This window comes from Parasteatoda tepidariorum, chromosome X2 (assembly GCF_043381705.1).
Source record: "Parasteatoda tepidariorum isolate YZ-2023 chromosome X2, CAS_Ptep_4.0, whole genome shotgun sequence".
Taxonomy (NCBI): Eukaryota; Metazoa; Arthropoda; class Arachnida; order Araneae; family Theridiidae; genus Parasteatoda; species Parasteatoda tepidariorum.
Window position 1 is genome coordinate 14265937 of NC_092215.1, and position 25157 is coordinate 14291093.

Sequence of the window (25157 nt, forward strand, 5' to 3'; positions counted from 1 at the left end):
GTTTTGGGTAATTGTAGAAACTTTGACCAAAATGGATGTCATGGAGAATTTGTCATTAAATGTCCATTGAAACATTTTAAACATATATATATATATATATATAAAGTTGTGTAATTTTCGAACAGTGGCATTCTTGCTTGCTAAACTCTCTCTCTAATGATAGCAGATTAAANGATACATATATATATATATACATATATATATGCTAATTGGTGCTTTTGATGGATAATATTAAAAATTATGAACTAAGATAAAATCAAACTGTGCACTTATTTGTTTTAATTAATTTTAGTTTTGTGAACAATTAAAACTTTCTACTCTGAGTCAATGAATTTTATTAATAAGGTTTTTTATTATCAAAACTGTACAAACTTTGACTGTTATGAATTTCATTAATTCAAGAAAAAAATGCAGTTCTGAAAAATTATACATTATAAAGCAAAAAATAAGTTAAAGAAAGTAATGACACCAGCATTGTTCGTGATCATCCCTCATAAAAGTATCTTTTCTTTCACATGTTTTACTTCCTAGTACCATCCCACTTTGTTGTTCTGATCATCATTAGAAGGGTATCATCACTTGTTAATAAATCTTTAATAGTACAAAATGAAATTTGTGGAAACCCCTTATAATTTTATTATGTGGATTATAATGTGGATTATCTTATATTGGGCAAATAAAATATTCTCTCAAATGTTGTTTAAAAGAACAAGAGAAATATGTTAAGAATCACAAACTGCAATGTTTGAATTATCAATTACTTTAAAATTATGATTTGTATAAGAATCTGTGCATATTGGTATTTCAGGCAGTTTTATTGTTCTGAATATTTCTAGCTAATGTGCACTTATTGCACAAAATGTTCAATGCTTATTGTTACATTGAGATCACTTGTTATTATTTAACATATTTATAGTTTAAAAAAAAATATGAGATCAGATAAACTTAAAAATGAAAATTTGTACTCATTTCTTAAGATAGAATGTTTGTTTAAGTGTGAATCATTTTTCTGTGTTTAAATTAAAATGTGTATAAAAAATTCTTACTCATTTTCTCACATTATAAGGTGGGGCTATTTGGCATCCAAGATGTGGGCCAGGACCAGATTCTCAGTTAGATGACAGTGATTTGGATTCCAAAAAAGAACTATCTATTAATGGAATTCATGTAAGCTTTATAATTTACAAGTTATAGCAACAGTTTAATATTTTAAAAGTATCTATACATTACTGATATTCATTTGAAACTATCTTATCAATCATTATTATTTTAACCTTTTTAGCTGCTAAGAATATGGAAATGTAACTTACTTTTAATCACAAATTTATAACCATACTTTAATAGACTATTGTAGATTATAAAGTTATAAGTAAAATTAGTAGTGTTAATTGATTGATTGTTGATTATTAAGTGCATATTAACGAATAATAAATTAAAAAGCTATGTTTCCCTATTTTTAAAAGATTCCCTGCATGTTACTTTTATTTATTAAAATGTAAAATTTATGTAGCATGAATATATTGATACTTTTAAGTCCACAGCATTTGCATGTATTTTCCTTTGCATTGAGTGATGCATGTTCAGAACTCCTTCATACTGATCCAACAGCTGTACCAGGTGTCACCTCTCTACCATTATTATGATTTATACTGCATTGGAAACAGTGTTTATATACAGGTTAGTTTTAATCATATGCTTATTATGTTTTTATGGAATGTAAGTGCATGTTTGAATTGCAAAATGTTCTTTAAATATGGAAGAAGTTTAATGTTATGAAGCATTTAAATTTTCCTGTCCTAGCCTAATTTTTTTGAGAGAGAAAATTTGCATGGAATGGTAAAAACCCTTTGCTTCACTATAGAATTTTTACATTGGGGTTCCTGAATGTAAAGTTGTTCTTGTAATTTATAAATTTTTTATTGTTTGCAATATTTTGGCACATTAACTATAGAATGTAACAATAAATGTAGTGTATTAATCAACTGACAATTTGTTTAGGATCTACTCCATTTGGTGAAATAGAATTTTACCCACGTTAACTTTGTGAAAAAGTTACAAGAGCTTACTGGCTTCGGATTGGTTAATGACTAACTTGTGAAACTTTTTTTCCTCTTGCATACCTGCCAACTTTTATGCTTTTAAAAAAAATGTTTTTGTGGTGGTAGAGCGGAACCAAACACTGCTCAAAAACAAATTAAAGGATAAATAAAAATGAGTTACTCATCCTTCGTATGCTTAGGTTACATCAAGTGGGCTGGAGGATAAGATCTTGTGGACGTGAAAAAACACATAGACAGTTTCTATTTGGTACATTGTCAGAACTTTATTTCATTCAGGAAGACTACCCAAGAATGGGGAATGGAGAGACTGAGAGAGGTATTAGGTAGTTAGAAGGTAACACAAGTGTCTTAATGTCTTTTTCATCAACAAAAAAAAAATCTAGCACAAAAAAGACGTTCTTCTGATAAAAAAATGGAACATCATTTCCATCAGCTCTGGAAGGATAGCATCCCGAAAAAAAGAAACTTCTGCCTCCGCAGCTCTTGCAGGTCACAGGTATTCAGGATGGTGACCAAAAAAAGGGCTTCCCGAAAAGCCGGAACATTCAACCATCCAAAAAAAGAAGATGATTTGAGGAGAGAAAGTCGAAAAGCTAATGAATAGAACCAATCAGGGTCACTGAAACCCAAAATCTTACTAAATATGGTAAGGGAGAAAAATCAATCTGAAGTCAAAGCAGTGCAAAAGTGTTGAGAGGAAAGAAAACAAACTGGTTGAAACCAGGCAAGAATGCGTCATCTATGACAGGACGTAACCCAACTCATGGGAACAAAGCAAAGGAAAGAAAAAAGAATAATAAAAGGCAATGGGGTGTAAAATTAACCTTGAAAGAGATGAGTAAAAGTGACCTTGACTCATAAAAATAGAAACGAAGAAAAGATTCGAATACAAAAATACTCATCATAGGCAAAAAAAAAAAAAAAAAAAAAAGAATTCTAAAATTTTAAAAGAGGATGGAAGCATTAAAAAAATACACTAAGAAAAAAAAACAATTGCAAATGATAATTTATTGATGATTAATGATGATTAATCAGGGTGGCCACCCACCTGGAAAACCTGGAATTATCAGGGAATTTTTTTTATTCTGGAAAAATCAGAGAAATGTGGATAAAAACCTGGAAATATCAGGGAATTTTAAAAAAATGCTGGAAATTTTTTAAATTTCACTAATTTAAATTATTTGCTAATTTTCTTAATTTAAATTATTTCATCCATTATACCCACTTTTTTTTGATGGAAATGTATCTCCAAGCAGTTGAAATATCATCAACTTAGCAATACTTTGCTTGCATCAAAATTTGCTCCATTACAGCTCTGTTAAACTAGAATGCCACATAAAATTCTTCCACTGTTGCTAAATGAATGTGGAAACCTTTGACCTCTATGGACTGTGCAATTTAGGAAAGATTGTGGTGGAGGTGGAAAAAAGGATTAGGATATTAGCTTCTGTTTTTAAATTCTGTCTTTGGGCTGAACCTATTTATGGCTTAAGTTTGTTCCAATGATTTCATTGTAATTTTTTTCCATTTTGACAAAATGTTTTTGTACTTTTAACTTCATAAAATTCTCCAAAGATTAGTTGGTTATAATTTAATAATAATAATAGATTTTATATTGCACTCTTTTTCTGAAAGCTTTTGTATTCCCATTAAAAGAAATCTGTGAATTATTTTTTCTCAGCAAACCAACCAATCACTTTTTTTTTACAATCGCTAACAGCAATGTTTATCGACAAATTGTTACAATTGTTGCATTAATGCTAATTTTTTCTATTTCATTGTAACCTTTTATAACATATTTTAATTTTAAAAAAAGGTTTTTTTAAGAACTAACTATATACTAATATTTAATTTTACTCTTTTGTTGGTCAATATATGATTTTTGATTCAAAATTTTGTACCAAAACATTAAAAAATGAATAAAACATCTTGCCAAATTGTCAAAATAAATTATCTTTTTCAAGATATGTTAAAAAAATAACATTTTGAATAAAATATTTTATAATATAGACACGTTTCTTGTCTACACTTTATTAGAATAAAGAAACTAAAACCTGGAAATTTTAAGATTTTTATCTGGAAAACCTGGAAAAATCAGGAAAATTTGAAATCTGATTTGAGTGGCCACCCTGTTAATGATTTGTGACAATTATCATAAAATTTAATTCATCCATTCACCATACTTCACTCTAATGTTATAAATAAATTATATCTAAACACTAGTTTACAACAAAATTACTCAGTCAGTAAGACTTGAATAAATTTTATTTGTTTTGGGGCATTTAAAATGTCTTTTATAAAGTTTATTTTATTATTACACTATCTTTCAGCAATATGAATGATTACTATAAATTTTTTTTTTTTTATATTTTTGGTTTCAAAGATTGCAAATTTAATTTTTCTATTGATGCTAGGATGCTATTCATGAACTTTAAGCTAGATACCATATTCAACTTCTATATTAATGTATATTATATTACACATCCTTAAATGTTTCACAATCTTTAAATTATCAACTACAATATTTTAAAAATAGTAATTTTTAATACAATATTTATGTATTTTTTTTAAATAGATTTACCCTAGTATTAAAAATTTTAGATTGAATCAATAAAGCTGAAACTTTTTGTATTTCTTCGTATATGAGTATTATAGTGTAATATTATTAGATTATATTTCATATTGAGGCTAAAGGATCCATCAATCTTTTGGAGAAAAAAAGAAAAAATTACTCCTTCTTTTTAACTAAATTTCATATATTCTTGAATATTTGTTTAAATCTCATTATTTTGTTTACTTTTATAATAAAGTTCTTTTAAAAGATAAAAAAAAATTCAGCTGTCCTTGAAACTTAAATTAAAGTAATCATAAAAGAACATTTCTTGTTGCAAATGTGATTATCTTGATGAGTAAAGCTGTAAGCAAAATTTAACTAATTTTTTAAAGGAAACAATATACTTAGTGCAATAGATTAATAAAACCAGACAATGTGAATAAAACATAAATAATAATTTAAAAAAAAACTGGCTAGTTTTTTATTTTTATTTATTTTGTTTCATTAAACATAAAATTTTAGTCATGATCATTGTAATTCTTTATAATTTTTTAAGTTAATAATTATTGTATTCTTTTCAGTATGGTCGTTCGAGTCCAGGAAGTTATATGGAAGTAGATCCACTTCTGTCTGATCTTAATAGAGTATATACATACAGCTATTTAACTGCTGAGCCTAGTCTGGGCTATTTGAAACGCCCTCTTGATCCAAAGCCATCAAAATCACCTCAGTTCCATAGACCACCAGGTAAATATGATGAAGAGATAGGCTGAATTGTCAATACACAGTCTAAACTGCTTTAGTTTAGCCTTAGTTAGTCTGTTTACATAATCCTGATCGACGCGAAAAGACTAGTCTTCATTGATGAAATATAGTTTTACTGAGGTTTAACAAGACTAGAGCAAGATTGCTCATAGGATGCACAGAAAGTTTGCATCAAATGAAAAATATACCTAGTCGGGTAGAAAGAATTCTGTCTGTCACTGTTTGGAAACATTTTGGAATGTTATGTTTGGAATGTTTGAAAGTGAATCAAGAATTAAACTATCTTGATAACTTATGCAGTTAAATTTATGAAATTTTAATCAAGTAAGAAATATCAATTTTTTGTGATATGGATATAGGTTGTATTAAATAATGGCTTGTATAAAAATTATTTTTCAAAAGTCTTAACCGACGCAAAGTTTAAAAATTAAACATTGATCTACATTATACACAAAATAAAACAATATTTTTAACATCCTACTGACTTATTTTGAAGAAAATTGTATAAAATTGTTGATTCATAATTGTGGTGTTATTGATCATGACAAATAAGATATCTGAATAAAAAATGCACTTTTAACTTCTGAATTGAAGCCTAAAGATTAACTGAATATATTATAAAAAATAAGTAAGAGAATTATCAAATTTTTATACATTCTTTTTACTTTAATAAGAGTATTTGAAAAATGATTTTTCTATTATGCACAAAAATTTTACAGTTTTGATTGAAAACTTCAAGAAATTTCTAATTTTTATTTGATTTTTTTAAATTAATTCTTTCCTACAAAAATGGATGATCGTAATGGGTGACAGATTTATTTTAAGTAGCTAAATGAACATTCTGTTGCTGATTGAAGGAGGACAGTAATTTCAAAGTTAAATGAAAATAAGTTATATAAAAATAATATTTCCTGGTATAATATTTGTTTAAAAAAGTGGTAGGTCTTAAAATATTAAAATAATATTGCTTAAAAAAATGTAATCATGAAAAAGTTTTTTAATAAATAAATATAAATTTTTCTAAGCCATGCACTATTTATTATTTATGAAAACCTCATTTTAGTTATTTCTGTTAAAAATATATTTTTTAAATTACTATCCGCATTACATGTTTCTTTCAATTGTCAACAATGAGTCAATTGTCAATAACTGCGTAGTAACTTTTACACATTGATCAAAGTTGCTGATCTCTGATTTTGAGCAGTAAATGATGATTTTTTAATAATGTAGAAAACTGTAGCAAGCAAAAGCCGATCAAAATGATTATTAAAATAAAAATTATACATATGTTTCATATATTTTGAAACTTTGTAGACTACTCGTAAAACATTTGTTAAGAGAAAAGAAATTTTACTAACATATTAAACTCCCCTTATCAATAAAAAGGGTTATCATTATTTGAAATAATCAGATAAAATAAGGTAGTAATATTTATGGTCAACATGTAAAGAATTTAATAATATTTTGTTAGCAATAGTAGCATATTAAGATCAATAATTGATACATTGAAAAATGCAGGATTCTTAAAAAAATAGTCTTACATTATTATTCCTTAAATTTATAATTTCGTAACCCTTGTATTTTTGTTTTCCCTCCGAAAAGGTCTAACATTCGAATTATTGAATATAATATTCACAATCACTCAAATAGAAAACCCTATTCAACAAATGACATGTTTAATCATTCTAATATTTATTTTCAAGGAAACAAAAATTATTGAATAATATAATATACTGTGAATCCAAAATTAATTTTTCCATGATTTAAGAGATGCGTTCTTTTGGAAGATTTTGTTAACATAAGAATTGCGGTTTGAGCTCTTTTCTATGATTTAAACTTTCCCCCGAGTAGGTTTAACTTAAGTCAGGCTGAACTGGATCTTTAGAAGTGGATTTTTCTTTAAAACTTCATTCTCGCAATGCAGCTCAGTTTGACCTGGAAGTTTAACCCTTTCGCGACGCAAAGTGCGAAAGCGCGCTTACCGCTGAGGCCGGCAGTCTCTCTAGCGTGTGTCTCCCCAGGGCCGGAGGGTTTTTCGATGTTAAGCCTAATTCCATGAAATTACCGAAATATCAGCGCGTTGTTTAATATTGTTCTGTAGAGTATTTAAGTGACATATGCTTTATATATATTTCTATGGATACTTTATTTACTTAAGTTATTTCTTGTTTAAATGTAATATAAATATTAATAAGTTTAAATATTTTGCATAATTTCCTCTATTTCCAGCTCAGTTAAAAATTTTCGACGCTTCGACATTCTAACGGTAAAAAGAAAAAAAATTCAAGCCTACAAGATCTAATTATCCACTAAAAACTAATCCGAAAATCGAAAGTAGCGAGAGATAAAAAAAACTCCCTTACTTACTGTAAATAAATATCACGTGCTAATTTAAAGAGCCCTCATAAAACATTCCCCCCTCCACTCCTTCCCCTAAAAACTTTCATCTTGAGTAGAAGGTCAAATCTACATGTATCGGAAACCATATGGACATACAATGCCATCTTTTGGAAGAAATTTCATTTTTTAAAACGTTCCGAAACGCTGGCACAAATAAGTGACGGTCGGGGGTGAACGAGAAAACTCTCTGACACGCGGGTGTGTCGGCCGGGAAGTGAGCGCGTTTCTTGCTGGCACATATATGTGACAGTCGGCTCGAAAGGGTTAAACCAGTTTTAAAGATATATTTTGTTCTCACAATTCAGCCAAAGTTTTTGCTTGGAATTATTATCATTAAAAAAAGTCATGTTGCTTTCTCTAATTTATATTAAAGGAACCCTACTTTAAAGTTTAGTTTTAAATTTTAGAGTTATTAGGAAAACTTATTCTAAACTTTGTTACTACATTTCACCAATTTGTTTAATTTTTGTTCACATTAACAAAATCTAACGTTGAAGTATTAGATTTTGGTTATTAAATTTAATTTTACCATTGGTAGCTTAGCGATTTTTGTTTAGAAAAAAAAACATGCTTTTTTTTCCCCTTTAAAATACTTATTATTCTAAATTTGCTTTTGTATTTCAGATGGGCCAGAGAGAAGAAGAACGTGGAGCAAAAGTTCTAGTTGTAGAGCAGGTATATTTTATTGCCATAATTTTGCAGAGATAAGACAACCTGGTATATATGCCATACTCATGAAATTCTATAAAAAGGAAAAAGTATTTGACCATTTACATTGCGCACAATCATGTAAATCACGCACAGTTTTACCATACTAAACAAGCATAAACTTAAGATATCTATTACAAATAATTAAAAATAAATTAACTAGCAGCTAAACCCATGTGCCTGCTTGTAATTTTTGACAAGGGAACTCTTGGGACAAGGACTTTTTGATGGAACTAACCCGTATTTGCATAATGTAGAAGAAAATCACAAAAACTTTCCATTATTAGCCAGTTGCTCAAAACCGTATAGTCTGTGGCATTTCTCAGTGGAATTATGGTACATTCTTTTTCTACATGTAGTATAAGTGGTTTTTTAAAGGATATAATTTTAATCAACTTCAATCAACTGTGCAGTCAACTGAACCTTTTATTTTAGCACTATTTCATTTATAATAAAACTTTTGTGCAAAAACATTAATGCAACAAACTTTAAATTCAATGTAAACCTTATAATTTGATTTGATTATATTATTTTAGAATTATCTCGCCTCCTCACAATCGAAGTATTTGTATCATAAAATGTAATTCTTTTGCATCAAACCATTTGATTGTGCAAAATAATTACGGTGGCCTTTGTTATGGATTGATTAAATATAGAGGCAAGAGTCAGAGGAGGCTATAGCTTGCAAAATTTAAATTACTTTATTCCCTGTAAAAAAATTATAAACTAAGCCTGAAGGAAAAGATGCACGGAAAAATTATTAGGGATGTGATTTGAATTTTTGGAATCTCTTTTTACCAGAAGAAAAAAAAATTGTAAGGGGATTTTTGTACTGAAAAGTTTTAAACTGAAAGTTTATAACCTTTCAGTACAGATCTATTACTAAGTACAAGTATTCAGTACAGATCTATTAGATCCCCTAATAATTATTTTTGGATATAGTTTCAATGTTATTGTCTAGTATTATCAGGGTGTGATTGGAAAGATTGAGAAATTTTCTCTCATTGTTATGTTTTCTATTCTTTATTATAGAGGTCCATTATTTGGCTCATTAAAATCATCACTCTTCTAACAGGGTATCTGTAGAAAGTGCACTGAAAATTATAACATTTATTTCTGTGAAATCTTGAACCAACTGCAATACTCTATATTAAAGATGTAGAATTTGAAAATAAATTATTATTTGCCCCCTAAGCATTAAAAGAATACTCTTTTAGTTATAATCTAGTGAATCAACCAGATTTTTTCCCTGACAGGTTTAAACGTGCCTTTGCCTGAAAACTAGTTCTTATAAGAGTGACTCAAAATGCCCTTAGTTTATGAAAGAGAGAAAAAAAAACCAAAAAACAGGAGTTTTTGAGAATATATCCAGATTTCTGGAGAACTTTGGCAATTTTGAAGTTAAGCAAATCTTTTAATTTAATTAATTTAATTTAAAAACAGATTTTTTAATTTAATTTCAGTGGTTTTCAAATTTTTTTTAAATGCTTCACTTTAGTAATTACACAGTATTTTATTAAGAGTTAATTTTATGTTCCATATTTTTAGCGTTATAAATCTATTATACACGTGTGGCAATCAGCTGGTCCGCCTACACAAATTCGTTGCGTTGCAATCCCACATTATCTTTCACCTGCCCAAGTTCACCACTTAAGGGCTCCAAACTAAATCCTGCTGTATTTCACAGCATTGTTCTTAATCCTCAGCATTTGAATTTTAAATACAGGTCTGAAGGTTAGCAATTTTTCTAGAACTTTCCTGCAGCTCCCAGTTGGTCCACTCAAACTCAACACTTTTTAGTTCTATATAGTCATCCCCCTGAATAAATTTCCCTCTTCTTATTTTAATGGCACAGAACTCAAAATTGGTTGTTCTGAACCAAACATATGTGTAATTTGTGGGAACTTGTCTATTTAGCAAATCGTCAATTTGTATAATTACCCCAATAGTTAAACATATTCAAAGTTAAGTTTCGATAGTTTTTCTTTTCTCACAAAAACATGGTCTGAATGTAAGACTTTTATCTTGGTAAAAACATCTTACTGTAGCATTACGATCAGTTTTAGGCTAATTGTTCTCTATTTATTGCAATAACTACAAATATCAAAACGATGTTTTCTTAAGTTTTTCTTTTTATTTGATAAAGGGCGCATGGTTCATATTTTAGATATCTATCTAGGTAAAATGTGCTATTTAGCTTTACTGTTAATCAGATTAATTATCCTTTAAATACCGAGATAACTATAAAACATCGAAGTGAAACTTTAGTTTTCCTTATCTGCTAAGAAACACATGGTCCAAATTTGAGTCACTAATCTTGATAAAATCGTGTTATTTAGTTGTACTAACAATTAGGCTAATTGCTCCAATAATTACAATATATTGAAATGATACTTCTTTAGCTCTTTTATTGTTGGTTGTATAAAAAACACATGTTCCGAATTTTAGCTTTCTAAGTTCATGGGAAGTGGGGAAAATAATGATAATTGTGTAAGTGAATGAATGATGTCTTTGCCTTTTATATATACAGATTTTAAAGTTATTACTGCATGCATTTATTTTTAACTTGAATGTTTTTTAAAAATAGCTAAAAATAGATTATGATTATTATAAAAGAGAATTTAATATTTTTATTAATTGCTTCTTCTGCTGAAAGAGAAAATGTTGCAGTTAAAACAAACAAAAATTTTCAAATTTTTATCCTCTGAACACCTGCTTTATTCTCAGGAATAAACCAGGTTTTTTCCCACTGATATTGTATCTCCTTGTTGGTGTAGTTTTTTTCTTAATTTTTACCAAAATTGAAGGCAAGCATGTATAATTGGGATATACTGTAAGTATAAATGGACATGTATAATTGGAATATACTGTATCCTTCTTGTGACTTTCATGAATTTTTGAAAAAAATTGTAGAATTTTTTTAAAAAGCTAATATTTCTATTTTGAAATTAATTTGTTTTTATTTTTCATGTGATATTGTTGGAATGCAGGCATGCAGGTGCTTGGTATGTATTTATTGTTTATCTCATTTTCTGTTTCATTGATCCGTATAATTATTGTGCAAATTATTATTTTATTGACTTTGTTTTAAGTTTGTTTGATAAAATACAAATTTTTAATGTTTTCAGTCCTATTTATAAAATGAATTATTGCATTCATTATTCTAAATTTTTGCTTATGGATAATTTGCAATGTTTTAGTGGATTCTATTCAGTCCACCACACCTAGACCACATTCCCCACATATGAATAATGAAGAACCTATAGAATATTCTCATTATCCTGGAGGTCAGCCACCTTGTCCTGATGAAGTGCCAAGAATTGAGCGAGATGATTTTCCTGCCCCTCCATTTCCATTTACTGATCCAGGTAATAAATCAGTTTACCTCCTAAGTTGATATATAAGTAGAAGTATCTAAAAGACTGGATCAGATATTAAGTATAATTAAAAGCAAAGATTGTTTTCTTTTGAATCTCCTTTGGGAAGAAAATTTGCATAGATTAATAAATTATTTAGGATTTTTCAAGATTTGAGTATGGAACACATAAACTTTTTATATCAGAAATTATCTGTGGTTCTTAAGTTTTTTCTTCCTACTTTTATGTGAAGATTTCGTACTAAAATCAAATTCACGTAACTTATTATAATTATACACGGAATTGTAATCATTTTTACACCTTTGATTAAGTCTTCTAGGCAAGGAAGATGAAAAAGAAAAAAAACATCCTGATAACATCTGACTCTACAAATCACACTGCCATGGTGGCTTAGGGGATAGAGCCTTTGTCTTACAATGAAATGAACTGGGTTTGAATCTCAGCAATGACTGGTCGATACCGATTCTGCACGCGACTTTCACCGACCCTATTGTTCAAGTTAACTATCCTCAGTGGTAGATGGATCATGGGTTTAAGTCCCCTTGGTGTCAGGATGACCATGGGAGATTTTTATGGTTTTCCTCTCCATGTAGTTCAGATTCAGGTTAGTTTCATCAGAAAATCTTCCACAAAGGCAAATTTTTCTTAATACTTGATCCAGAAGCTCCCTTGTCTTCAAAATTACAAGGCTATGGAGGTGAATATTAGTAGTCATAAATTCAAATTTGGATTAGCTGTTCAACAATGGTTATAAAATAAAATAAGGTCCTTATATTAGATTAGTCCTTATATTAAATCATAATCACAATATTTGGTGAAAAATGTAGCTAATCATAATTGAATAATGTGTTAGGTGACATGTTATGGCGAATTTACGAAAATAAGTTTCAGTATATGTAGAAACATCAGGATGTTATTTTATTACTGTCGTTGAACAGCCGACCCAATTTTTGGTTTCAACACTTTGGCAGGTGCAAGCCAGTTATGAAATTCTTATAGACCATCGTTTGGATTCGAACCCGGTTCCCCTCATTGGATGGCAAACGCTCTATCCCTTGAGCCATCACAGCTCTTTGATGAATTATAAGTAAAATTTGTGTTAATGATTTCTGTAAAAAGTATGTGAGCCCTCTGGTTGCTTTTTTTTCTTATCAAAATCGCGTAATTTTTAATGCATATTTCATATCTACGTATATTTCAAAGTTAAAATCTTCCAAAAATGTTTCTAAAAGTTTTTTTATAATATAGAATGAGATCTTAAAAAAGATTGTCCGAAAATGAAAGTTTAAGAATTATCATACAAAAGCAAAACTTTGATAATCAATCTTGGCTAAATTAGGATTTGTTTTATGAAATGCATAGAGAAAACTTGTGAACTAATGAAATTATGCAACATACTTACAAAACATTTATAAGTAATAAAGTTCGATATCATAAACTTTGAAACACAGAGCTAAAAGCAAAGTTCTACCTTGCAATCTTTGCTTCAAATTTGCATTTCATTGCCAGTTTAATATTTTCATCATTTATTTTTATTGCCAGCTTCAGTTTCTAAGCAACAAACAGTGCCACTTTGAAAAAAAATTCATAAAAAGTTGCAAAACAGGCTTGTATATTTTGTGGAAATATAATCAACTAGCATTATCTGTTTTTCCAGATTTGAATAAATAATTAAACATCACAGAAAAGTTGAAATGCTACCATGTACGGGATAAGAGTGGATTGTGCAGTTAAATAGACTGGGAAAATGCATCCTCTCCAGAACCTCAGATTGTACAAATTTTGATATACTTTTATCTTGCATATGAAAATTGTGAGACACACAATGAGAGAATTGAAAACTTGTAGTGTTTTGTGTTACATTTATATATATTTACTTTTCACTAATCAAATGAATTAGAAAAAATCAATAAATAAATAATTTGTGAGTTCATTCTTTGAAATAAATGTGCACTTAATTAAATACAAGCCAGTAAGACATTTTGCCCTGAGTAATTTTAATACAGCAAAATGTTCCTAAATTCTTCTCAGCTTATTTGACAATTATTTAGAAGGAGTATTATTTTAAAGAAAAACTTAAAGTACTTATAAAATAAAACAAAATATATGAGTACATTATTGGAAAAAAAATCTGCGTGCTACAATAAAAAGGGAAAAATTAATGAATGAAAATTAAGAATGAATGATATATCAAATACTGAGATATTTGAAGATGCTTAAAAATTTTGGCTATGCATTCTGCTACTTTATACATTCAGCATCTCCATACTTTTTGTCGTGACTTTTAAAACATCGACACTATTTCTGATAGTCTTTGTTGATGTTACAAGAGTTTGGTTCAAGATGATATAAAGATATGTTTTACTACACTACTATCTTTGTTTAAATTAAAATGCTTACTTAGCTAAATGTTTTTCTCAGGTGCGACTAGTACAACAGTGCGGCCTTTCTACCAAAAATTACCACATTTATTAATTTTTATTATTTCATTTAATTATATGATTGAAACAATTTTGAATTGTAAGGTACTCAAATTTTTACATTATTAAAAGTATGTAACTTTAAAAGACGGCATCAAAATTTTTACTAATTTGGTTGAGTAGTTTCTGAGCAACTAAACATCTTAAAGGTTGCACTTTTAAAGAATGTCTATTTATCATTAATTATCAAAAGATGTTCAATTTTATTATCAACATATGAGCTCACTTCTTGTTTTTCATTGTTGAAAAGTATCGACAATTATACCTAAAATTATGGTAATAAAATTTTATTTTCAATCAGCTAGACTTAATTTCTTTGTAAATATCCCAGAAAATGGTGCAAAATTCTACTGTTGTAATTGTGGACATTATTTCTTATTTAATATCCTGGAGAATGTTGCAGTATTCTAAATTTGATAATTGGATAAATTTAAAAGATATAACTTTCAATTTTAATTTATTTTTGTATGCATTTTTAATGCGTTAGAAATCTGTGATCTCTTATCTTATGTTTATGATAGAATTGTTTCTTCTAAATAAAAATTTTTATTAAGATATTTTGTTATTTATTATAAGTGTATGTTAAAAGTGTAAATGAATCTTATAGTGTAAGAATTTCAATGCTTAATCCTTTTTTATGTAAAGATGTATTTTTAGATTACTATGGTATTTTTCTATTGCTTTATAATTAATATAATATAAGTTAAAAAGCTTTTTTCTTGTTTAGTGTTAAGTCATGAAAATTGTATTTGCATTAAATTCTCACTCCTGTATACCAAGTAATTTAAATAATCTTGACACTAGATGTTAATAGTGTTTATTTTATGCCTACATTTGCCTAAATAGTTGTAAGTAAATATTTGTTAATTTAATTATGCATTTATCATATTAAACTAGTTCAATTGTTTCACGTTTATTTTTCTTATTTAGAACGTATAAGAAGATGGAGTGGTAGCTCAAAAGGTGTAGATGTGGAGGAAGAGTTAGAACTTGAACAGACTGTTAGTAATGAAGTTGATCCTCAATTAAAAAAAGAAGAAGAAGAACTTTCTAAAATTGCAACTGGCATAGGAAAAGTGTGTAAAAGTTGATTTCCTTCAACATTATATAATGTAAAATCTAATTATTTATTGCAAGATCTGGTGTTTAAGGAATTTTTCTTTTTAATTTTTACTAGTTGGCTGAGGTTTAATCCAATAATTTATGTATTTTGATATTTGCAGCCAGCTGTTCATATTTTTTCTTGATGCCTACATTTACTAGGATGCTATAGAGAATTAAATTTTGTGAAAAAATTTTAAAATAATTTCAAAACATATAGCAGCATAATGTAAAAATCTATATTTTTCTGAATGTACAAAAGATTTCAGAACTGTTTTTCCACCTTTCAAATAATTGTCTTTAACTATTGATTTCTGAACATATATCAATATTTGTATATTGATTTCTGATTATTGGCAATCAAAATGGGCTACAGTAGGTGTAAAGCAGAACTCTCTACCTAAGGCAACACTTGCTTTCACCATTAACGTGTGGAGAGTCATAAGAGAAAGAAGTATGTTACTTTCTGTCTTGATGTTGAAATAGATTAAAACTTTTAAGTAAGGAAACTATATAGAAGTAAAAACTACATTGAACATAGTTCCAAAAGAAAGCGTCGTAGAAATTAAAAAAATTAGGGAAAAATATGAAAAATATTAAAAAAGGGGAAATTATCGTAGTTCATCCCTATACTACTGAGAAAAGAAGGGGGAGGGTCAAGTCATGGAACCGGTCTTCTCCCCAGATGGCGCATTCCAGCATTCCGATCGCAAATGTTTGTTTTTGATACTTTTTGTTGTTAACATAGAATACATTACAATAAATGTTTAATGTGTTGTATTCAAATCTATTTTCCATGCCAATAGTAATCAGATCTTTCATGATTTAAAATTTCACAGACTTTTTATTTACAATGTTTTTTTTTTAATTTTCAAATACATTTCTTGGCTGAGTCAGTGTATCTACAGCTTTTGATTACTTAGTATTTTCTTCTTTGGTATTTCTATATGTGGCATAGAATAGATAACATTTAGTGAAAGTGTTTTTAGAATTCAATTTAAATTTAATTTTCTATAACAACTGTAATAGTGTCTTTATTAGTTCTTCATGGTCTAATTACTTTAAAATCTGAAGTAATTAGCATACCTAAGGTTACATAAGAATATTAGCATACTTAAATATTTAAGTAATTGCTTTGAACCAATTCAGCATTGCATGTTGATCTCTTTTTTAAATTTAATCTAAAAGTTTTTTTCTTTCAATACAACCCTGAATTAGGAATTGTCAACCATGAAGAGGGGTAGGCACTAACACCTGTTCCAAAGAGCTGCGGAAATGTGAGTCCTCTTGCTAAGAGCCCGAATAGGTTGATCAGACCCTGGTCTGTTCTTAACACTTTTTATCTACAGTTTAGAGGTTAAGATACCTATGGTTGTGGCACTTTCGTAAGATATTATGTGACTAGTTATACTCTGTTCATAACGTTGCAGTGATTAAGATGGCTAAATAATTTTAATTTCAGTTTTCTTTTAAATATTTCTTTTTAGTAAAACACATAAATGTTATTTTATATTTAATTTTGTATTCAATGTTGTTCAGTTTAACTGTTGTATTTCCATATATGTTATTTTTGTTTTGTCAATAAGTATTGCAATTATACAGGTGCAATTATTCAAACTAAAAATATTCAAAATTATATAGTTTCAATATTTCTTAAGATATGTAAGAAAAATAAAATATAAAAAATATGGAGCACAACAAATTGAGTAATAAGCCATCTTTTATTGTAGATCAATATAAAAAGTCAAAGGTATTATCTTTGATGCATTGTAACTTTTTAAAACTTTGGCATCAGGGTTATTTCTATGAACTGGTTTATTTAATGGAAGATAAATATTTATTAAAAGTATTGCATAAGCAGATTTCTAAATATTGTCCTAATAATTTTAAGTTTCTAAATTATTTAACTGCTTAGAACTAAAGAAATATTTTTATCTTATCTATCTTCAAACAGTCTATATTTTCTGAATTTTTATTTAAAATTTATCTATCTATCTATCTATATATTTTAAATTTAGGTTTTCCTAAAAACTGTTAAAGAAAGAGAGAAAATTAAAGCTTGGAAAAAATTTCATTTAGATCCACGGAATGCTTCAAGAACCCCTTCTGCTAGCAAGGAACCTCCTGTTAGGCTGAGATATGATAATCCTGTCAATGCATGTAGGTTTTTAATTTTATAAGCTATGCAATAAAATAATGATGAAAATGGAGGAAACTTTGTGTTTTATATGAATAAAGTTTAACAGCCTGAATAAATTAAAAATAATTGCACCAAAATGGATAAACTGTAGCTTTAATTCCATAAAACAAAAATCTTTCTCAGTGTACAAGCTCAAAATGACTGAACAAAACACGAAACAAGTGAAAATACTTAAACTCCATTTTTCTATAAGTAAATAATCCAAAGAAACTGAAATTGTAGCAGATAATTTTTTTTTGACATAGAAAAAATAACATTTATTTTGATAATTAATTTTAAAATAGTTTAATAAATTAATAATTTTTATTAAAACTTTTTAAGAGTTTTTTCACTGCTGTATAATTGGATATAGGTAAAGCTGTTCATTTTTTTAAAAATAAACTTGAAACCGAGATGGTTGATGAGTTTTTAAAAACATTTTATTCAGTTTTTCAATCTTCTTTTATGAGTATTCTTTTTTTAATAATAAACTAATAAATCCAAATAAATTCAAAATGTGATATTGTACATTTGCTTAAGTCACTTGGTAAATGTTATTAAATTAGTACTTTTTTAAAAGACTTTAAAAATCAACAGTTGTTTTTGCAATGGGGGCTATATTTTTAAGATAAGGGCAATAAATTTATGTCGTAAAATTTAGTTTCAAAACTCACTTTACTGTTTAAAGTTCTGAATGCAAAGACATGTTTTGAATAGTTATGTCTGTAATAGACTTCATGCCCGCTTTATTCTGGGACTTTGCCTGTAATGATTATGCTTAGTGTTTTAAATAAGTAATTAAAAGTAAACACGTAATTCCTCGTTTGGTTGTTAAATTTAGGTTGAAAACTTAAAAGACGCATTTTTTCCTGTGTCCATCTTTCTGAACACACATTTGGAACTGTGTCCATTTTCGTAAACAAACATTTTGAGATGTATCCAGATTTAAAAAATCACCAACAATATGTTTGCTTTGTAAATACTAATAATATTTTTTATATTTTTAATGGGAAAAGCAGCTTTTCTATTCTATCTGAAATGTAAACACACAGCATTATTTTCTTTCATATCTGAGCTATTTAAAATAGTTATTTCTTTTTCAGTTTTTTTTTGCAAATTGTTTTTATATAAATAGATTTCAATGTTTATGATTAGTAATATAATAATGGTATATTGCTCACATTGTTCTTAAAATTTTGTTATTGATAAAATTTAAAAAAAACACTTTAGAAAAATCTTTTTTGTTCAGCTTATTTTTTAACAATTAAAAATAAAATGTTTCATTTATATTTATTATCATATATGAAACCTTAAAGGTTTTTCTTACTGTCTTATTTAAAATTCAGATTATTTCCCTCTTGATTTTTACTCATAAGACATTTAGCTTTTAAGGAATTAATTATCACACATTTTTTTTCTAAGAAAGATTAAAAAATAATATAAATATAGACATAAGATTCTTTATATTTTTTTCCTTAAATAATGACATCTTCAAATAAGCCTTTTTCAAAAAAATATAAACTTTAAATTTTGCCTCTTAGCTTGATTTGCAATCGATTATAGTAAATGCTGTTTAATCCAAGGTTATTTTTATTTGTTTTAAGTGAAGAATTTTTTCATCATTGTATTTTTTTTCTTGAAGAGCTTCTATTTCCGGAGTTGCATTCTATTATTTGTAGAAAAAAAATTTTAATTTTTTATTTTGCTTGCATTAAATACAATCTTTATATCATGTTTCAAACTAACCTTTATGTAAACTCATTTATATAAGACATTGCCTCCCAAAAAAACTATTTGCTTATGTCCTTGATATTTTACTTTTAAATTTATTTACTTTAAGAAATAAAATAAAATTTATAGCGTTTGTAATTTATTATAGCTCCATCTAGAGATTCCGATCATCCTAGGCCATGGGATGATGAAGAATTTGATCAAAAGTCAAGCTTTCGTTCTTCTACTGGCAGACTTGTTGGCACTATGCCTAATTATAATGGTATGTCAAAAAGTTATTTCTTTAATTTAAACTAATTTATAATTAACACTAACTTATTATTTAAACTTGTAATTATGCGAAAGGTTTGTGGATGATGGAGATAAAGAGAAGCTTTCATTACAAATTTTTTTCATGGCATTTCCATGTCTGCTAATCAATCTTCTACAGCTATTTTTTCCGTAGCAGCACTACTTCGACACTGTGGCAGGTGCAGCAGATTTATATTAGCCTTGCATGCAAAATTGAAACAAACTTTTTTAAAATTATTATTTTTTTGTTGATGAAAATAAGTTTAACTTTAAAAAAAAGAACAACCATTTCTGTATCATTCTTGTTTTTTAAAATTAATACAAGCCCTACAGAATAGTGATGGTTTGTCTAGGTTATTCATTATAATTGGATTGATTCAATCATAAGCCCCTGAAAATCGTTAGACAGTTGCTTAACTTCATTTTGAAGTAATTGTACTTTAGAAAAATGTATTATGTTTTAATTCTTTTAAGTCTAGCACTGTTCCAATTGTTGGCCAATTTGTTACCAGATTGTCTCTATTACAGAAAGGAATACTGTTCCATACTAATTTCACAATAGTTTATAAAATAATCATGTTAAATATGCTTTTGTAAGGCTAATTTATTCATGTTTGTTATATATTTAGTTGTTTCATCTCTTCGTAATGTGCCAAAACCTGGGTATGGCTTAGCATCTCGTTCTGAGCGAGACAGTGGTCTTGGCTATCTGGTATGTTTTTGAATAAAAACATGTCTCTTTATACCATTATAAAATATATTTTGGGTTCCGCAATTTTATATTTAAATAAAATCATATTGTTTCTCACATCACTTTTTTATTTTCAGAGTGATTATAATTTTGAAAAGTTGGAAAAAACTCAGAGCTCGGAATTCAGCAGTGGCAAATCTGATTGTAAGTTATATTAGTCAGTTTCTGTTAACTTGTTAAAATTCTAATTGTTTTTTTGTATATTATTTGATCATACTTTCATATTATATATTTCATATGATCATATTTTATATATTATTTGAGCATATTTTCTCATAAAAGTCATCACATTCATGTCATTATAAAGGAACAATTTTTAAGCATTCATACAAAAATCAATCATAAATACCATTTGACAGTGTAACTCCGCATATTATTGATATTATTTCTAATTTACAATATGCAAAAAAAAAAATAACTTGAATTTAATGGTTTGAGTTCATGACCTCAAATATGCTTATTTGTGTTAAAGATATTTTTAAGTTACAAAATCAGATACAAAAATGTACTTTTTTTGAATAAACATATCTTTTTTTAGATGAATTTGGATTTCTAACCCTCAAGATATAAGGCAAGGGGTAGTTGCAATTTGGGAAGTATGGTTACAATAGTTTGGTCAAGAAAGTGGTCCAAAATTTGGTCCCGTGATATTAATTTTACTTTTTGCAAATTTTGTCATATCTCCAAAATTAATTAAGCGAATCGAAAAAATGTGAAGTTCATAAATTTTTACATCATTTTAATGAATGTAATTTTATATGTAAAAATACAAAACTGGTCAAAAAATTCCTAAAAACTTGCAAAATTGAATTTTAAATTAGTCATATATTTAAAATCCAATTTCTTAGGAGCTATTCAACCAATTTCGTTCAAATTTTTTAAATGAACTCAATTCAAAATTTTTAATTGATTTTGATTAATTTGAACGGAATTTTAAATTAATTCAATTCAAATTTTTTAATTTTCAAATTTTGTTGTTCGTTTTCTTAGCCTTAGAGGTACGGCAACATATGCAAAAATAAAATTAACATTAAGGGGACCAAACTTTGTAATGTTCTCCTGACTGAACTATTGGGAGCATATTTCCCAGATTGTGGCTCATCCCATTATTGTGGTGGTCGGAAATTCAAATCCGTTAAAAAAGGTATATTTACTCAGAGAAAATAAGTATTTGATTTTTTTGTTTGTATTCATGACTTAAAATATCATTTACATAAATTAATTAGATGCTTGAGGTCACACTCTGGTACCATTGAGTCCATGATCATGAAGATTTTATCATTAGATCAAAAGTTATTCTGCATGGTTCTTATTCTTTGCACCCTGAACGTTGTCTTTAAATTTTATTTGAATTCTACAATATTTGTTCTCTGATTACTTCTAACCTCTAACATTATTTTTAATTTTTTTTTAGTGTCAAATTTCTCTGACCAAGACCGATCATTCTTGGTAAGTAAACTTTTAAATTTAGATTTTTTTTTATGTATTCGATAAATCAAAAAAATATTTTACTTTAATAACTTTCATCTCGCATTCTTTTAATACCTAGTTCATGTGGGTTGCACCGACCCCAGTGCTGACATAAGTATCCTCAGTGATAAATGAATCAGGAGTTTGAATCCTCTTGCCATTAGACTAACAGTGGATGGTTTTAGTGGTTTTTTCTCTTTATGTAAGGCAAAGGCTGGTTAGTTCTATCAAAAATTCCTCCACGAAGGCTAGTTGGTCCCAGAATTTGATCTAGGAGCTCCCTTGTCTTCTAGATTGGTTTCAAAATTACAAGGCTGGGGAGTTGAACATGATATGTGTAAAACCAGAATTGGTTTGACTGTTCAACGCCGGTTTTATAATGACATGAAATATTGTTTGTTTGAAAAATACATTTATAGGTTTTTAAAATTATATAATCTTAGGTTAACTTCCCTTGAGGTTAAAGTTCTCTCTCTAAAAGTATTACTAAAGAAGGAAAACAAGTTTACAGTAGACAAACCTTTTGTCTTACATTAAATAGGAGTTCTGCATTTTTCAGGAAAGATCTCTTATCAAGAAATTTATGACTCAATAAACCATTCAACAAACAAGGGTTGAGGAGGGAAAAATCATTGATTTAAGTTTCACTCTAATATTCTCAAAGGAGTCTCCAGTGTTTAAAATTCGATTTTTGGGAACTATTTGGCTGATTTACTCAGATTTTCTATTTTGGCCACATAAAATTGCAATCTATAAAATGTGTGCACTTTGCAATTTAATTTTTTTAAACTTTTATTAAATAAAATAATAAAAATAATAAATAATTATTAAAATTTTGTGTAGAATTATTTTTAAATAAGTTCTAATAATTCATATTCATTAGTTGTTGGCATCAAGTATATGAAAATTAAGTTGTGGATAAAAGCCAGGTATTTCTTGACTCTTTCTCTCTCACACATTTCCCTCTTAGATATGAGGAGAGTTTATGCTACTTGCATAAGCTAGAGTGGATTAATATTTGCTATAATAGCTGGTCTTGTTACTCCCTCTGCTCTGCCAGAGTCTGCTAAGAAAAGACATCTGATATTTTAATCATGGACATTGAACTTAGTACTCTGTGAAAACTCGTAGTGAAGAAATAATTTAGAACTTCGAATCTTAGGAAGTGTTATCTAGGTGATACAATGAACTGTCATACTCCTATCTGTTTTACAGTTGTCGATATGAATTACCAAGCCTTGTTATTTGTGTTCATGTTCCTGCTCATAAACCCTGCTCATGCTCTTGTCACTGAATTTGTACTGTAGTAATCAGATGTTAAAAACCTGCACTTAACATTGTTGTGGTTTCTAAAATTCTCCTAATTGTAGAGTCAGTTATTGTATAAATGTCATCAACTTGATTTCTGAAAAATTTATTACAATTTTTTTTAAACAAAAAATAAAAGATGATGGATAAAGAGTGATAGCAATTTCTAGGGCCAGTTTGATAAAACTTGAAGAAAGAGCCTTGTCCTATCTTGGATCCTTAAGAAGAAGTTCAAATTTAAATCCACTGAAGTGCTAGGGGAAAAGAAATTTATAGCAAGAACAAAATAATGATGTGTATAAAGAGCCAAAATAAAATAGACTGAAAGTAAAACCTTTCTTCGTATGTCTGTAATAATGAATAATGTATTGTTACTGTGCTATGTTTTATTTGATCAACAATCTGTCCTATCCTTGCCTTATCCTATCTTGGATCCTTAAAAAGAAGTTCAAATTTAAATCCACTGAAGTGCTAGGGGAAAAGAAATTTATAGCAAGAACAAAAGAATGATGTGTATAAAGAGCCAAAATAAAATATACTGAAAGTAGAAACCTTTCTTCATATGTCTGTAATAATGTATTGTTACTGTGCTATGTTTTATTTCAGGGGACTCCAAACTTTCCAGCCTTAGGGCCATACTGATTACTCCAGTAAGTTCCGAGGGCCAAAACCATATTATCATTGTTGCCGGTGGTAAAAAGTGAAATAGTCCACTGATGAAAAAAAAAGTCCGAAAAAGTACGCAACGTTTAAAAAAGGCTGCAAGTCGGACTAAAGTCCGCAAAACGGCAGCACTGCATATTATTAATTTTCCTGTCATTATCTGTAATTTCTAGATTAGTCGTAGAGTACGAGCCATGAGGTGTAACGTGACACGACATCTGGTGGACACAAGCGGAAATAGGTAGTACCTTCTATCGCTAACAGATGGCGCTAATAGCATGTACAGAATAATCTCGTTGGTTCGTGAAAGTTCTGGTGTCTTCCACTCACTTCTAGATGGCAGTAATTGGAATATATAAGAAGGCTAGTGGCGCAACCACAAGTCAGTTCCTATGACACTGTTGTGAAATAAAATAGTGCGTACCTCCTTAAAACGTGTTTGTGCGTGTTTAAGTTTAAGACATCTTTGTAACAGTATTTTGATTTGAATTGTTGCTTTTGTGTGTGATTTAGTAGTATGGAAAAGAAGCGAAAAATTGATAGTGAATGCAGAAAATTCAAAGATCAGTGGAACATTCAGTATTTCGTAATTGAGTCCAGTAACAAGGCGCTATCTTTGATTTGCAATGAAAGCATAGCCATTCTCAAAGAATATAACATTAAACGTCATTATGAAGCAAAACATTTTCAAAATTACTCAAAATATACAGGAAGTTTGCGGACAGAAAAATTCGAAGCTATAAAGCGGGGATTGAAATCACAGCAATCTTCATTTACAAAACTCAAAACTGAACAAGAGGCTGCAACTCGTGCCACCTCTCGTGTGGCTCTTGAAAGTGCAAAACGTGGAAAACCATTCACCGATGGAGAAATGATCAAAGAATGCATAATTGCAGTAGCCGAAGAAATGTGCCCTGAAAAGGTAAATTTATTAAAAACTGTCAGTATGTCAGCAAACACTGTGGCTCGAAGGGTAGAAAACATCGCTGAAAATATATCCTCTCGACTGTTAGACAAAAATGGACATGTTGAGTGGTTTTCTTTGTCCTTGGATGAGTCAACAGATCTGTCAGATACTACTCAAGTGTTGATTTATATTCGAGGAGTAGATAAAAGCTATGAAGTGCATGAAGAACTTCTTTATATGTATAGTATTCATGGCACAACTACTGGTACAGATATTTTTAAAGGAGTTGAAATGGCCATTAATCAAAAGAACCTTCGATGGAAAAACTTGAAATGTATTACAACTGATGGAGGCAAAAACATGAGTGGGAAAGATAAAGGAGTGGTCGCTCTTGTGTCAGAGGCTGTAGAAA

The 25157-nt window shown here is 28.5% G+C and overlaps 1 protein-coding gene across 1 annotated transcript in view; it reads left to right on the top strand.

The window, feature by feature from the left end:
* LOC107436893 (actin-binding LIM protein 2) overlaps nucleotides 1-25157 on the top strand; it is a gene marked incomplete in the record, with an annotated part of 67755 nt that overhangs the window by 38598 nt on the left and 4000 nt on the right. Inside the window, 12 exon segments of the mRNA XM_043049796.2 lie at nucleotides 1067-1167; nucleotides 1609-1677; nucleotides 5196-5361; nucleotides 8404-8454; nucleotides 11478-11492; nucleotides 11688-11855; nucleotides 15275-15420; nucleotides 17464-17605; nucleotides 19504-19617; nucleotides 20276-20358; nucleotides 20475-20541; nucleotides 21812-21846. Coding sequence (XP_042905730.1) covers nucleotides 1067-1167; nucleotides 1609-1677; nucleotides 5196-5361; nucleotides 8404-8454; nucleotides 11478-11492; nucleotides 11688-11855; nucleotides 15275-15420; nucleotides 17464-17605; nucleotides 19504-19617; nucleotides 20276-20358; nucleotides 20475-20541; nucleotides 21812-21846 — 1157 coding nt within the window.